Below are 15,371 nucleotides of genomic sequence, written 5' to 3' on the forward strand. Positions count from 1 at the left end.
AAAAGCGTCCCTGCTGCTCCTGCCGTGCCCTGCTGCCTTCTGCCGTGCCCGGGAATTAGGTTTCAAGGGTCTGTCTCTGGGAAAGTGTGTGTGTCCCGGGTGGGCAATAGACGGACTGCTGAGGGTGACACGACCCCAGTGGCTTAACTGCGTTTAGCGTTGGATCTTGGGTGTGTTGGGAAGTGACCTCTCTGTCTATTCTCCATTTGCTCTCCTTGGGGACTGTGAAACGATTTGAGCTTCCCAGAGACTGAGACCCAAGTGTTGAATCCCCGCGGAAGCCCCTCTGGAGCTGCCGTGAGTTACACCGTGATGTCTGGTGGGGCTGTGCTTTCAGGTCATGCCTTGGTACCCTGGCTGTTGGGCTGCTGTTTTGGCAGCAGTGATAGCGTCAGGCCCTGATAAGTAAGCCCTTAATTACACACTTCCTTCATTGATGATAACTCAGCTCTGTGTGTGGGTGTAAGTATAGGCAGGTTTTTTAAATTACTTTTTTTTTTTAGTGGAAGCACTTCTAATTATCACACTCAGGACTGAAACGTAATGTTTTGAAATGAATCTGGTGGAAAGCCCAAAGCTGAGCCTTTCTGTCTGGCTGATTTTTATTTCCCTGCCAAGGTGCCGTTCTGAGGCAGTCCCAAGAGCTCAAAGAGATGTGGGGGTACGTGCAAGTTCGAAGTAAGGCCCACATGTTCTGGTGGCTCTACTATGCAAATAACCCAACCAAAGACTTCACAGAATTACCTCTTGTCTTGTGGCTTCAGGTAAGGTTTGGTGAAAGACACTTAAACAATAGTTCTTTCCATCTGTGCCTGGTTCAGTCTTAGAGGTATTTTGCAGCCCTGCAGAAACAGTGTTCAAAATTGACCAACTCTAAATGATTCACCTTGTGAGTGAGGTATTCAGGTTAGGAAGAAATAATGAAGCTATCATTCTGCAATTGTGGGGTGTCCTCAACTGCTCACCTTCCATCAAGTCAAATTGCAGAGATGGAGGTTGTTCTTATATTTTACACAGCAGTAGAGCTTTGGGTGCCAGATGCTACGAGCACATTGTAGTGTCACAGCTCCTTTCCTGCAGAGCTTACAGCCTAAATGGTGTTCAGAGAGAGGGAGAGTAGATAAAATAATCAGAGGTTTAGAAAGATTTCTAAATGGAAACGAGAGAGACTCTGATTGTTCGGAGGTTGGTGCCGTTCAGTCACGGTTTGATGAAAGGCAGTGCTGCGTGCTCCGCGCTCACCTCCAGCAGTGCGTTTCAGAGGTTAATGCTGAATGTAGTCACTTGATCTTTTTCTTTCTGGCTTGTTTCTTCAGAGTGAAATGCACACACTGTACATGCTGATAAAGCTAATGACTTGCAAACCTCTGTAGATAGCTAACTTTTACATTCAGTATTAGGGGAATAAGGGAGGGGATTTTCAAACTGCACTCGTGTAGCGTGCAGCTCATTAGATGCTTTCACAAGTGGGTGATTACAGTTTAAATTCTTGCTTTCAGAAATGGCATGTGTACATGTAATGAAAGACAATGAGGAAGAGAGCCTGCTTTGCAAATTAACATGTAGTGCAAAACTGTGTTGTTGGTTTTTTTTAATTTGCAATCTGCCATTCTCCTTACTGGCTTGCTTTAATTTTTCTCCATGTCATATTTATCCCATGCTACCTTCTAACTTATTTGCTGTTTCCCCACAGGGAGGTCCAGGAGCTTCAGGCTGTGGATTTGGCAACTTCGAAGAAATTGGTCCCTTAGACAAAGAAATGAAACCAAGAAATACGACCTGGGTATAGTAGCAAGTTCAGCTTCTAATTACTGATTGCAAATGGTTGTTCCTTGTGTAAGCAGATGATTGCTATGCAAAAATGCCCAGGACAGTTTCCATTTAAAGTTCAACAGAACTATAATATTTAATCTTAAAATATTGTGGTTAATAAATTGGCTTGTAGGAATAGCTTTGTTAAGACCTGAAGAAGAGACCTATTAATTTGATTTGATGGAATATGTGGGGGCTTACATGAATTTGTGAGCTGCAGATATTTGGGAAACTGAGAGCAGGGAAGTACTAGAAAGTTGTTATATCAGATCATAGCTTTGTCGCATACAGCAAATAGAGGTTTTTCTGGATGGCTGGCAACGTGTAACAAATGGCTCGGAGTTACAAGTCCAGTATGGCCTTCAAGGGAAAACACATTGCAGCTGCCTGTGAAGGTGGAAGTGTTTTCAGTGAAATGCGTTTGTGCTCTGAGCTACCGTAGTCTGATTACTCTGGAGTTGCCTAGATCGTATGGATGATCTGCCTTTGGATCACTGGGATTTTTTGGGTGCTTTTCTTCTTGCAGATTGAGCAAACTGAAGACCTTGTCTTGTACCTCTTTATTTGTGAGCCTTACTGCTTTGAGGCAAGCTAGCTACCCGACTGCTGATCTACTGATTTTATTTGTACACTTGTTACTACGCAGCTACAGCATTTGTTACAGCAATTTGACAAAAGCTCAGCAACCCAAAAGAAAAAACTCTCTTTATTTTACATTCTTACAGACAAGTCTCACCTGTGCCATTCTCTTTCAGACTTGCTCCTAATTTTTCTACAAGTTCTTTTAGGGCCAGAGGTCTGGTGGCTCAGTGAATAATTTGTGCCATCAAGACTAAGGCTTGATGCTGAACTGAGTTTCATACAAAGCTTCTTTCTGCTTGTACAGTTGCAGGCAGCCAGTATCTTGTTTGTGGATAATCCTGTGGGCACTGGATTCAGTTATGTGGATGACTGCGGCTTGTTTGCCAAAAACCTTTCCATGGTAGTTTCTGATATGATGGTTTTTCTTGGAGAATTCTTCAGATGTAGAACAGAATTCCAGGTAAGTGAATTCAGTTCTTGGTTAGAACTGGTGTTTGGTGAGAGGGGAACAGCCAGTGTCTGGGTTCTGTGGGACGTGGGAGACAGTTGGAGGTGTCTTCTGCCCTCTGTTCAGCGGGTTCATTGTGTGGCTTCTCTTTCTCCAGACCATCCCATTCTACATATTTTCTGAATCTTACGGAGGTAAAATGGCTGCAGGCATAGCTTTAGAGCTGCATAAGGTCAGTAGCTGGAGAATGTTGTTTACTTTTCACTTTAAAATGGGGTGTTCTGCGAGTACTTACATTTGAGCGCTACTTACTTTTTTCACTTAAGTAAAACTACAGGGATAAATATCTACCTAAACATTGATTTCTTTATTTCTTTTTTATTTGTTTGGCTTTGGTTTTCCTCTTATTCACCAAGGCTGTTCAGAAAGGAGCCATAGCGTGCAATTTTATGGGGACTGCTCTTGGAGACTCATGGATTTCTCCTTTGGGTATGTTTAAAATCCTCAGGCTGTGGGTGGTTTGTCGTTGCTTTCGTTTGTTGTTTGTTTTTTATCATTCCATGGGAACCTATTGTCAAAAATGCCAGCTCTGCCTTAAGTGAATTAAATCTCTATTGAGTGTGATAAATCAAAAAGAAATACTTCAACAGTAAGAGCTGTGATTGAAAAAATCTACCTTTAGAATGTACCTTGATTATGAAAAGTCAAAGAGCAAAGTCCGAGAAGAGTGTATTTGTATTTGAAGTGGGGTGGTGGTGAGATGTCTTTACATCTCTACAGCCTCAGAGGTGTTTTGGTAAGAGTACTGCTCTTAAAAAGTGGCCACTAAATGATTCACAAGGTTGCAGCTGAGGCTTTATCTTTCTTTTCACAAGAAGACCTTGGGCTGAGGAACTGATGTGCTCACAGACCTCGAAGAGATAGAGGGTGTGTTTGGTGGAGCTCAAAAAGCAAATTAAAGGATTTGGTCCTTGAATGAGATTTGCAAGGGCAGGCTTCATGGATTCTTTGAAGCTTGGGATAATATCAAGTGAATTCCTGTCTGTCTGCTATCCTTGAGCCCTTACAAACAAACTTGTTGTAAGACAGATTTGGTTTATGATTCTTTTTTTTTTTCCCTGTAACCTTTGCACACAGATCAATTTAGACGATGCCCATTTACTTGTCAGATCTCTCCCCATGTTCTCGCAATGTACTGCAGTGTTGGGGTGACAACATTTTAGTAACAAGAAGTCTGTTGCTTTTATTGGTTCTTAGGATTTATAAAGAACGTGCTCTGTGGTACATAAGCTTTGGGTTAAACTGAGCTGACTGTACCTTTCTGCTGATTAGCTGAACTTATGTTTTTCTCACAGTCGTTCTTGCTACAATAAGGAAAAGTAAAGGAAATATGTCAAAAACTTAGATGCTTGAAATCTGTTCTGTTTCTTTAGACTCTGTGCTGTCTTGGGGGCCCTACCTTTACAGCACTGTAAGTACCTTCTTAAGTTTTCGGTCCTCACCTGATTACTTTTACTGCCATGCAGTATAAATAGGTGTTGATTTATAAGGTTAGCTCTTAGCTGGAGTAAAACCTCAAATGCATGGACACTGTTAGCAAGAAAGGAGTGTGAAATTGTAATTAAAGTTGTCCTCTGTGTTTGTCTTCCAGTCTCTCCTTGATGACAATGGCCTAGCAGATGTGACTGCTGTTGCCAAAGAAATAATGGATGCGATAAATAAAAATCAGTATGGGCTGGCCACTGAGCTCTGGGGCAAGGCTGAAGGTGTCATTGAAGAGGTGAGATCTTTGACCAGTGTTAGTAACTGACTGGTAGCCGGGGAGGCACACAGCTTCAGGTTATCCTTTCTGTGAGTGCCGGGTTGGCGTGGATTCTCCAACCCCCCGCCCAGTTATCTTTGCCAATACTTGTTTTATCCCAGTGCTGATGTAAAAGAGCTGTTTGTTTGCTGCGCACCGTTTTGTGATAGTTAAGAGGCGATGGGTAGCGTGACCCACGTGTGCTTGTAATATTGCCTCAAGGTTTCAACCTGGCACATCGCTTAGATGCTTAGTTTTTAGCATGTGGCTAGTCCCACTGATTTCTGTAGAACCCAGTTTCAACTTAAATGAGCTATGTGTCCTCGAAAGCTTTGTTTTGAATATCGAAAACTTCATCCAGCAAGATGCATATTTCAAATTAAACATAGCTCTCTCTTAAAAGAACTACAGTAGCTGCACAGGATGAAAAGGAACCTCAAGTCATGTCCTTTTTACAGTGCGTTACTGCATCTTGTTACTTAGCAAGTTCCAGCTTAAAAGATAGTTTTGCTTTTGTTTTTCCTATAGAAGGGTTGCTCCAAAATCTCATTCTTTCCTCTGGTTTTGTTTTAGTACAAGTAAGACTCTGGCTTCCTCAAATGGAAAGACTAATCTGGAGCTGCTTCCTTTTCTCGCTGCTCTTTTTTGTTTTGTTTTGATTCATATCCGACAGTGCCTTCCATATAGTTGGTTTCACTTCTTACTATTCGGAAGGAACTTGTGGTTCCCATTTTACTTTTCTCTTCAAGTCTGCTTACCTTCTCCCAGTTGTGATAGTGCTGTCAGGGTGAAGGCACTTCAGTTCTTCTAGAGTCACTGTTGTGAGCTGATTTCTGATCTATGCATCAGAACTTTAAGAATTCAAAAATCGAATAAAGCAGGGCTTCAGGAATCTCGAGTAACTTCTCCGATGGCAACTTTGATCACTCTTGACCTTTGGATGCAGGCAGTCTGCTGCCTCCAGCAGAGCTGCCATCCCACAATTCTTGGATGCGTCCAGATGTCAGCAGGGGTGGCTGATACCTATCACCGCGTTCTTGAGGAAGCATTTTAGATGGTGAAGGGTTGTAGGCTGGGAGAATGTTGAGCAAGAAGCAGCATCAGGCTAGACTAGATCTAGCAGAAGAGACCATCTGCAAGCATCATCTGGCATTGCAGCTCTCTGAGTAATGAGAATCTGCAGTCATTTGCAGGGTGTAAGGCTTCCTGTAGCTTCACATCCGTTTCAGAGGAGTAAATAGCATCTCTGACACAACACAGAAATCTGTTCCTCACTTCTCAAAGCAAATGTAGAACTGAACTTTTTCCATAAGTACCTTCCTGATGTGTAGGTGAAGTGGCTGGTCACAGAGTCCTTTATGTAGGATTTATGTATGTCTCTTTTCAGAGTCTGTTCCTCCTAATGAGAAATGTTTTCGTTACAGCGTTACTGAAATTATCTTGTGTTTTCAGAACACAGACAATGTGAACTTTTATAACATCATGACTAAGGATGTTCCAGAAATGAAATCAAATGAACAAGAAAATCTCCATCTCAGTAAGTTGTATTTAAGTACTTGAGCTTCTGAGGCCCTGTGTTTGCATTTGTATACCTTCTGCTCTGACAGTGGGAATGGCCTCAGTTTAGCGTATCCTTAAAATGCAGCCTTCGGGTCCAAAGGATATTGATGTTCTCCTGAGCAGCGCTTGTTTGCTCTTGCACAAATAGGAATGTGGAACAACCCTTCTATAGATTACACCTCCACCTATGCATCCTGGACAAATTACACCAAGGAAGTAGTCTGTATAATTGGTACATAGTTTTATGACCTTTATGTAACTTCCTCTTAATGTCTTTCATTTCTCTCTTCAAGCTAAGGCACAAAAATGTCTCATCCGTATAGTCTGATTGGTCTCTCTTGCTTCATGATGTTTGTGCATCAATGTGAAAAACATGCATAGAATTTCTTTCAAGCTCTTTATCTCTTTTTGTTGGCTTCAGCAGGGAAGGTGAACAAAGTTAACTCCCAAAAGTAAAGCACTGTAGTTCAAAAATAACTGGTCTCTTGAGGAGAAATCATGTCTGTACCAAGGGGGTAGAGCAGAAGCTGGTCCACTGAAAAAGTGCTGTGTTAGCCTAAAGTAGACATGGGTGCTTGGGTTCTTCCCATATTGACCCCTGACTGAAATAAGGTTGACTTCAGTGGTTTCTAGTAAAAGTAAGCAACTCTCCACAGCGTGGCATTTCCATTAGAAAAGAATTTGTTTGCCGTGACTGTAACACTGAAAATTGTTGTCTGTGCAGGAAAACTGTCTTAAATGTGCCACTAATCAAAGTATTTTCTCTTTTTCAGTAAGACTTTACAAACACCATGTCAAAAATATGCATAAGAACAGCCTAGATGAATTGATGAATGGACCCATCAGAAAGAAGCTAAAAATTATTCCTGACTCTGTGAAATGGGGAGGTACGTTCCTGTTTGCTAGCGTGAATCTAAGGAGAGCATTAATGCCTTTTACAGTATTGCAGACTGTAGGACAATCCTTTACTGTAGTAAGCAGTCACATTAAATTGTCATTATCCTTGGACCTAAGAGGACTTACTCTCAGAAATGAACATGTAATGGGGCAGGCCCATGGGAGCAGATGTGGTTCCGATTCTGCTGCTTGCATCTATCTTTAGCCAAGCAGCTAAAAATACAGGGGGAGGAAGAAGTTCTTCCATGTCCGAGCAGCTGATTTCTGTCTTTCGTGCAATCTTGCTGAAATTCCCGTCCGTTTTTGTCTGCCAGAAATCTGGTGTCATGTGATGCTGTGTGATGTGGAGGGGGGAGCTTCTGTGAAACAGAAAGGAAGGCTTAAAGGACTTAGGCCAGCACCCGGTATGTGTATACTAGGAGCCACAAGCCACAGTGCTGCCCGTGAGCTCCTCTGGGAGCACGGCTGCTTTCTGGTTCTCTCTAGTTCCTCAGGCTGTAAACCACTGGCTGACACTTTGGACTAGAACTGTTCTGTTTGGTTTTTTTTATGCAGCCACGAACTGCATTTTAGAACCCTTAGGCAGTTGCTTCTGTCCCAGCTTGGGGATGACATTTTTCAGCTGTTGAAATTTGTCTTTTTCTGGTTCCAACCAGGTCAGTCGAGAAATGTCTTTGAGAACATGGCTGAGGACTTCATGAAACCTGTTATTGATACTGTTGATCAGCTTTTGGCAGCCAACGTCAGTGTTACAGTCTATAATGGGCAGCTGGATCTCATTGTTGACACCATGGGTAAGGGACTTCTTGACTGGCGTTGGGAACGGAACACGTAACGAGTAGAAAGTGAATTTGCTAGTAATGTTGGTACCTGGGACTCTAGAGTTTTCTGCGCAAATCTCCTATCTAACTGCCAACACTTAAATATTACAACCATAAATGAGCAGCTCTTAGCATATTTTGTTTACGTCCCTCTGAGAGGCGATTCCTTTACCTCCATTATACTGTTGGGAAACGGATATGCAACATCAATAATTGCTTGTTTCAGTGAAGCTCATCCGTAAGTACGTAACTACGAATTCCCTTAATTCTTCTGGATAGAAACATATATATGTATGTACAGTCATTCATAAATGAGGATAGATTAGTAAATATGTGGTGATGATCCTCTCTTCTCCTGCTGTGCCTTGGAGATCCTGTTCTTTTTGGGCCAAAGGCCATCTCTTGACACAGATTCGTGCACAATACGGGTCAGCCTTCCCTGGGCAGCCTGCAGCAGAGACCACGGTGCCAGATGGAACAAGGGTGTTGATAATTAATCAGGAGGGTGCAGCTGAAGAGTGATCACATCTGCTGCTGAGTAACTTGTGTAGGCACTGGCATGTCTTGGCCACTCAAGGGCTTTGTTTGTCCCTTGCTGCTTGCAAGACACAGGCTTGATCAAGCAGCAGTGCGGGAGCCAGGCCAAGTGTTGCTGAAATGCCTTGTGTTGCAAGACTGCCCTGCTCTCTTCTGTTCACCTTTTATAATTGATTTAAATAACCTGCAGTCACACACTGTGATATCTTCCTGCTTTGTGAAAGGCTTTATGCTGTGTCTATCTCTGCCCACTTAGATATTTAGATGCCCTTCATGAACAACATAGCAATCAGTAGATCAGGAAATAGTATTTATGCTGTCAAAACAGATTAGCTGTTAGTGGTGCTCCAGTTTATCACATTTTGATTTAAAATTATGGTGCAGTTAACACATAAATTCTTCCAGTACTTCAGAGGTAAGCTAAAGCTTTGTGCTGCTTAGTGTTCCAGAATCCCTTTTCTTTCCATTGGTTTGTTTCAGCTTGTCCTGAAGACATCCTTGGTCATTTCCCCAGTCATTGCAAACTGGTTTTTAGAATCTGAGCACAGAGATACTTTCTACTACCTGCTGTATCTAGTACAGCGGGCATCCAGCTGAACCGAGACTCCCAATCTGTTGCATCATTATCGAGAATCGGGGATATCTCTTTATCTCTAACAGGCCAGGAGGCATGGATCCGGAAACTGAAATGGCCTAATTTGGACAAGTTCAGCCAGCAGAGGTGGAAGGCGCTCTATGTGTCTCCAGAATCCATGGAGACAGCTGCTTTCCACAAGGCCTATGAAAACTTCGCTTTTTTCTGGATTCTTAAGGCTGGCCACATGGTAAATAATAAATAATATATTTCCTGGGATGGGATGCACCATTATCGGCAAGAAAGCTGAAGATGCAATATATGGTTGCTGCTTCCTTATAGCAGCTGCTTACCACGCCCTCTTGTCTCTGTGCTAGGTACCGTCTGATCAAGGAGAGATGGCGCTGAAAATGGTCAGGATGGTGACCCAACAGCAGCACTAGGGAAGGGGAGGCCAGCTGGTACGGCTTTCTGCCAATGTCAGTGCTCTTGCAGAATGTGAATCAAGAATAACAAGCTGCAGGAGGAACACCTTTTTGGACACCTCAGAGCCTCTGATCTTGCTGATAACGTGCAGAAAGATATTTTCTTTTTCCTCGAATGAATTGTTGCTTTTGAATTTGTAAGCAGTGATTTGCTGATTTAACACTGTTCACCATGACTCTTCCAGAGGGAAGTCCACTGTCATAAACAACTAGCTCTGGGCTTTTGCCTTTGACTTGGAAGGATTTTGTCTTTCTGTAAAAAGGTGCCCTTCCCTGAATGCTCTCTTGTCTGTTCACACACCAAAACTAAAACTGATTTGAGTCCGGATAGATTTGCTGTTTGTTGCTCTCGGAGCTAACCTGCATCACGAGGCGGTGGAACGTTCTTTTGTCCTCAGGCCTCTGCTTGAGTCACGTGGCTGGATTACAAGCTCAAGATGTGAAGATGACAGGATAGAGGACCTGCCCTAGAGGAATCACAGTCCATCTCATCTTGCTGAGGTGCCTGAGTTGGGATCCAAGATTCTTCAGTCTTCCTGGGCTACAGGGACAAAAACACCCCCCAGAGGATTTGACCTTTTTCATCTGACCGTTTGTTATTTCTTTTCATTCTCTTTAATCACTGTTGCACAAACTTTGACTTTAGCCTTAACACCTAAAGTACCTTCAATGCTTTCCTGTATGCTGAAGCAGGAGCCCTGTAAATCCCCTCTTATACAGAAGAGTGTCCTAGTGGACAGAGCCTCTTAAAACCTTCTGAGCTTAGCCTGGAGAGTGGAAAGGAGAGCGTTATTTGAGCAATAATAGCATAATTCTGAAAGACAATAGCAGTGTTTAAAAGGATGTACAAGCTAGAACCAATATCTTGATCTGTATTTTTCTAGCTATTTTAAAACAACTTTATATATATATAGTACACAATCAAGAGGAGACTTGGTCAGACATCATTGGACTTCTGCTATGCAGCACAAAGTGACCATTGTTTATTGGTGTCTGACAGGAGGCAAAACAGCTTGTTCCAGCTGTCAGAATCCTAAATAAATGGCAACTCCTCAATTGCTCCAGCAGCTGAAACTGTCATGGAAAGTCTGATAGTTTTGGTTTAGCAAGGACTGAGGCATAATGTTATGTAAATACATATGCAGCCACCCAGCAGCTGGATATTGGCACCTTATAATTGCTTTCCGTCTTCATGTTCTCTGCTTGAACTACATTCTTAAGAACTTTAGCAATGCAAGTCCAGATTATCTTTTTTAAACACATTTTTCAATAAATGCAATAGGTCTAATTCATCTCTCTTCAGCATTGCATTGATTTCACTGCTCGAAAATCACGTCTCTTCTGTTTTGGCTTTTCAGTGTAAAGCCCCTGCCAATGGGAGCAGATGCAGCCACACCTGAGAGGGAAGGGTGCGGGTCTGTGCTCTCCCCCGCAACTCCATCACATGATGAGGGACACGTGCATTGGGGACTGGAATTCTGCTATACACAGTAGTTTGCACTATGCCTAAACAACTTTTATAGGGCTTGATGGAGGGAAAGAACTGAGAAGATAGCTCAAGAAAGCAGCATTTACTGCAGTTCTTGCACTGCTTTATCAAATGGAACGTTCTTTCACATTGCGTAAAGCTTGTGCCCAGTGACAGACCTGAGACATCTGCTGCTTGTCCTGCTTTGATTTTGCTTCTGCAGGTTTTTCTGTTGGCAAAGAGATGGCTCATGGGGAAAAAAGATTGTTTCAAGAAGGCTGTTGGTAATGATTTGTTGGGTTTAGGCACTATACCAAATCTAAACATATTAGAATAAAAATACTTGCCCATGGAGACAGGCTTTTAAATAGCGCCTATTTAAATGCAAACGACAAAAAAGCAGCAATCCTTCAATATCAAGGAATGTTCCCAAGGCTTTGTAACTGGTGCGTCACAGCTCTAGATAGGCGCAAAGGCAGGTCACCCGTCCAGCAGAAGCTGTAAGAAATCAGTTGTTTTGAAAGGAGTTCAAGTCCTGCTGTGTGCCTGATGAGCAGCGACATACTCTGTCCATTTTGATTTCATGCAATAAGCTGTTTTCAGATACGGGCTGTCACTTGGCAAATGCATTGGAATGAATCATTCTAAATACTAATAAATTTTTTTTTACAGATGCTGGACTAGTCAAAACATCCCAAAGTTTGTATTTCATCCTCTGCAGCCTGAGGTTTTGATTGCATAGGTAGCCCGAGAGGCACTGACTGATTTTTCTCACCAGCAGTTGAAGTTAATTTCCATAGAAACACACTTAGCACAGGGACGTTTGGGCCCAGGGCATCTGGACGACTGCAGGGCTTTTTGGAAAGGAAGAAAGCTTGCTTATCCCGTAGGCTTAATTCACCCCTCTGTTACGTGAGCTTTTTCCCACCAACCACCGTAGCCTCCCCGTGGGGCCCGGCTGGTGACAGACGTGCAGCGAGGGGACCGGCCACGGGGTGGAGCAGGGAGACCTTCCAATGCCGCGGGAACGGGCTGCCGGGAGCCCCGCTCCTGCTGCCCTCCCTGGAAATACCGGGTCGGCACCCGGAAACATCAGTCTCATCCAGTGAATTCACGGTGGGAATGGGTTTATGTGGAGCGCTACAGAGGATTATTTAATTTTAGTAACAACTTCATGAGAACAGATGTCTTGGTCTTTGTGAGCACAACCCCAATTGCTACAAGACTTTACAGTTGCAAATAACCGTTAAATGAGCTTTTTATAACCAGAATGTACTGTTCCGTATTGTGATTTGTGCTGAAGCACCCTCTTTCAAACAGTGCGTTCCCTGCCTATCACTAAAACTTTTTGATCAATGTCTCTGGACATAGTATGTGTGTGGTAAAGAAAAAATAAATAAGGGTTGGTGCGTTTGCTGAGGCAGCTGGCGTTAGCTGTCTAGCTAGGCGCATCCCGCAGTTACGTACATACCTAATTCATAATCCAGTAGCAGCGCTGTTAAAATCGAGCATAGAGCATCATATTGTGGAAAATTAAACCACTAACCCTTTTACAAAGTCAGGTCCTTTAGTAACTAGAAAATTTGAGGGGAAGATCCTTGCTTGTTGAAACATTTCTCCAAAATTTGTAGTGGTTTGGGTTTTTTTTATTTGTTTAGCTTTTTAGAGACAACTGCAGTAAAAAAAATGAAGTATCTTGCTTCTGTACCATACCTAATGAAGCCAGCCTGAGAAAACTCCACTACCTCTTCAGTAATATTTTTCAGTTTTCAGGCAGGGCAAGAGTTAATACTAGTAAGAGATAATATTAATAAGATAGTTCTTGCTGCCTGTTACCTGTTCTTTATAACATGTAAAATCAAAGAGAATATCCAACTGATAAAGCACATCTGTTATGTTTGCTAATCAGAGCTACAGTAGTCAATAGGAAATTGCATCTGACTTAAAGTATGGCAAGACTATTAGAAGCCAAATATTTAATGAGAGTTACATTGTGTCCACTATAAAGAGAAATTGTGCTCTTCTGAGAGGCTGGGTCTCAAGACGTTGCTACTGTATGCTGGAACACAACCAGAATTCTAGATAAGGTCATCAGCCCTGGGGAATGCACTCTTTAGATGCTGTTTCTGACACCAGATTACAATTCACTATGTAAGTGAAAGTGACATTGATGGAAAAGCATCTGATTGTAAAGAAATCCTGCAAATGACAGCCATGGCCTGTGGTGTTCAACGAAATGTTTCCTCTTGAACTATTTATTCTTAACAGGCAGATAAGGTAGCACCACCACTAGTCATATTTCAAATTCAGAAAACTAGATTTGCAGCATGTAAAATATTCTGCATAGTGCACGAGTCAAATGAAGAAGGTGCCAAACATCTCTGACTAAACGGGTATTTTTATATACCTGGTACTAGCAGACACGTTGTACCTAGAACTGCAGAAACAGAGATCGGCAAGGAGTAACAACTGACCTCTCCTTGATCCAGCCCTACAAGCTGTACCTGGCCAGTGCAGCTGCCCAGCAAGCATGTGGCACATGTTCAGCCCAGCGCACACTTGGGGCATCCCCAGCTTTCACATCCTGAACCTTTATTGACAGCATCTCACATCCTGATTCTCCCGTGTTTGGTGCTGTCAAATCACCTCCCAGCTGTCAGATCATTGCTTGAAATACTGAGCTGTCTACAATGCCAGCTTCCACAGCCTCTTCAGCTTGATTCCAGTGCTCTGGTGCTGAAGCTGTCTGTGGCAGTTCTCAGACTTCAGTACTAACTCCCCAAACTGTAGTGCCTACACCTGGGGCTTTCCCACTCTTCCTTTCCCTCCTGCACCCTTAGAAATTAATGCAAGAATGACAGATTTTAATGCTGGCAGTTTTGGTTTAAATCTATGTTGCCACTCTGCTTGTATATATGGACCAAGTTCCTTCTTTCTCCAGAAAAAGATAAAGGAGAGCCAATGGAAATTAATGGGATTCCCTGAGACAGTGTGACCCCGCTGAGGCATGGGAATTCCTCCTCTGGTTGTGGCACACTAATATTCCTCTTTTTTCCCCCAATACTTGGTGTGCCTCCACTTCCCTACAGTCTGGGACTGTAGAGCTCCCCACCTGCCCACAGAGGGGAGTTTGATGGTGCAGAGAGCAATCCTGGCAGATAAGGTGGGACAATGACATAGATGTGCTCTGAAGCTTTGAAGAGGCTGAACTCCACTTCAGAGCAGTTAGACTAACAGTAGCTGATGCCACATAAGTGTGCTTTCCACAGCTCTGAGGGGTACCAGCTCACAGATTTTTGAATACTTTGAAAAGGTGCCCCTGAGGCATGTGCTAAGCTCATTCCCCGCATAACCTGAAGATGAGTTCAAGGGTCCTGAGATGAAAGCTAAATGTTCCCACATCTTAAGAATCCTGCTCTAACTAGACAGCTTCAGAGAAGTTTGCTGATCAAATATTTTGCTTCCCTTTTCTCTTTCAGATCTCCTCACATCTCTTCATAAATTCTTTGCTTCCCAAGGGTCACATCTGATCTTGCACTTTGATTTTTTTATTTTTTTTTAACAGTCTGGAAAGACCCTTTTTTATAATAGTAAGAGAACAGGAGAACTCTTCTGTACTTGTAAAACTAAAGGAGTGTGAAGGTGGCAGGGGCTCTGGAACCTGCTCCTTATCTGTGCCAGAGGGTGGTTATATGGGGATCTGTATTGCTAGCGTGGTGTGCACTGTCACTGTGGTGTTGATTGACAGCTCGCTTGCAGCCTACAGGGCTGTCAAATCAGCCTATTCCCGAATGCTGAATTTGCACATAAAGGGATGAGAGACTCGTGCTCAAAGAAACAAAACTTCCTGAGGAGAACAATCCTATTGGTTCCTAGAAATGATGATGAATTGGATTAGCTTGCTCTAATCATGGGATTTTCAGGGTTGCTAAGGGCCATATGGACCTTTCTTACTGTAAGAAGTAAATAAATGGATACTGTCTCAAATCAAAACCTGCTGCACTTCCATGGTCATTTTAGAAGGACAGCTTTATCGGTTGTCTCCAGAACACTCTGTGATGGATGGTTACCCGTGCTCAGCAGCCACAGGGGGAAGGAGGTGCTGGCAGAGGCCCTTGCTCAGCCGGTGCTCCTTCCTCCCCGAGATGTTGCCCCATCATCCCTGCTCTGAGGCACGATACGGGAACCAGTCCCTGGTCTTCCCTCTGGTAGATCACGGCTGTGGATTTAAAAAGCAGTCCAAAAAAACCTCTGAGAAAGAAAAGGGACAGAAGAGAGAGATTGAATTAAAACCCAGCTGTGGAGCACAGCAGTAGGGGAAGGCTTTAACAAGGACTCCTGCAAAGGCAGGGCCAGCGCTCCATGCCCAGCCGGCTCTGTCTGTCC

The 15,371-nt window shown here is 43.2% G+C and overlaps 1 protein-coding gene across 1 annotated transcript; it reads left to right on the forward strand.

Moving 5' to 3' along the window:
• Positions 1–689: 689 nt before the first annotated feature.
• On the forward strand, positions 690–9,701 carry SCPEP1 (serine carboxypeptidase 1). Its single transcript, XM_009865169.1, has 12 exons — positions 690–764; positions 1,694–1,783; positions 2,699–2,854; positions 3,000–3,074; positions 3,259–3,331; positions 4,276–4,313; positions 4,494–4,622; positions 6,096–6,180; positions 6,977–7,090; positions 7,757–7,894; positions 9,119–9,282; positions 9,410–9,701. Exons 1-12 carry the CDS (start codon positions 690–692, stop codon positions 9,473–9,475), a joined length of 1,203 nt encoding a protein of 400 aa, XP_009863471.1. The 3' UTR covers positions 9,476–9,701.
• The last annotated feature ends 5,670 nt before the right edge of the window (positions 9,702–15,371 follow it).

Source organism: Apaloderma vittatum, unplaced genomic scaffold, assembly GCF_000703405.1.
Source record: "Apaloderma vittatum isolate BGI_N311 unplaced genomic scaffold, ASM70340v1 scaffold41012, whole genome shotgun sequence".
Lineage (NCBI taxonomy): Eukaryota > Metazoa > Chordata > Aves > Trogoniformes > Trogonidae > Apaloderma > Apaloderma vittatum.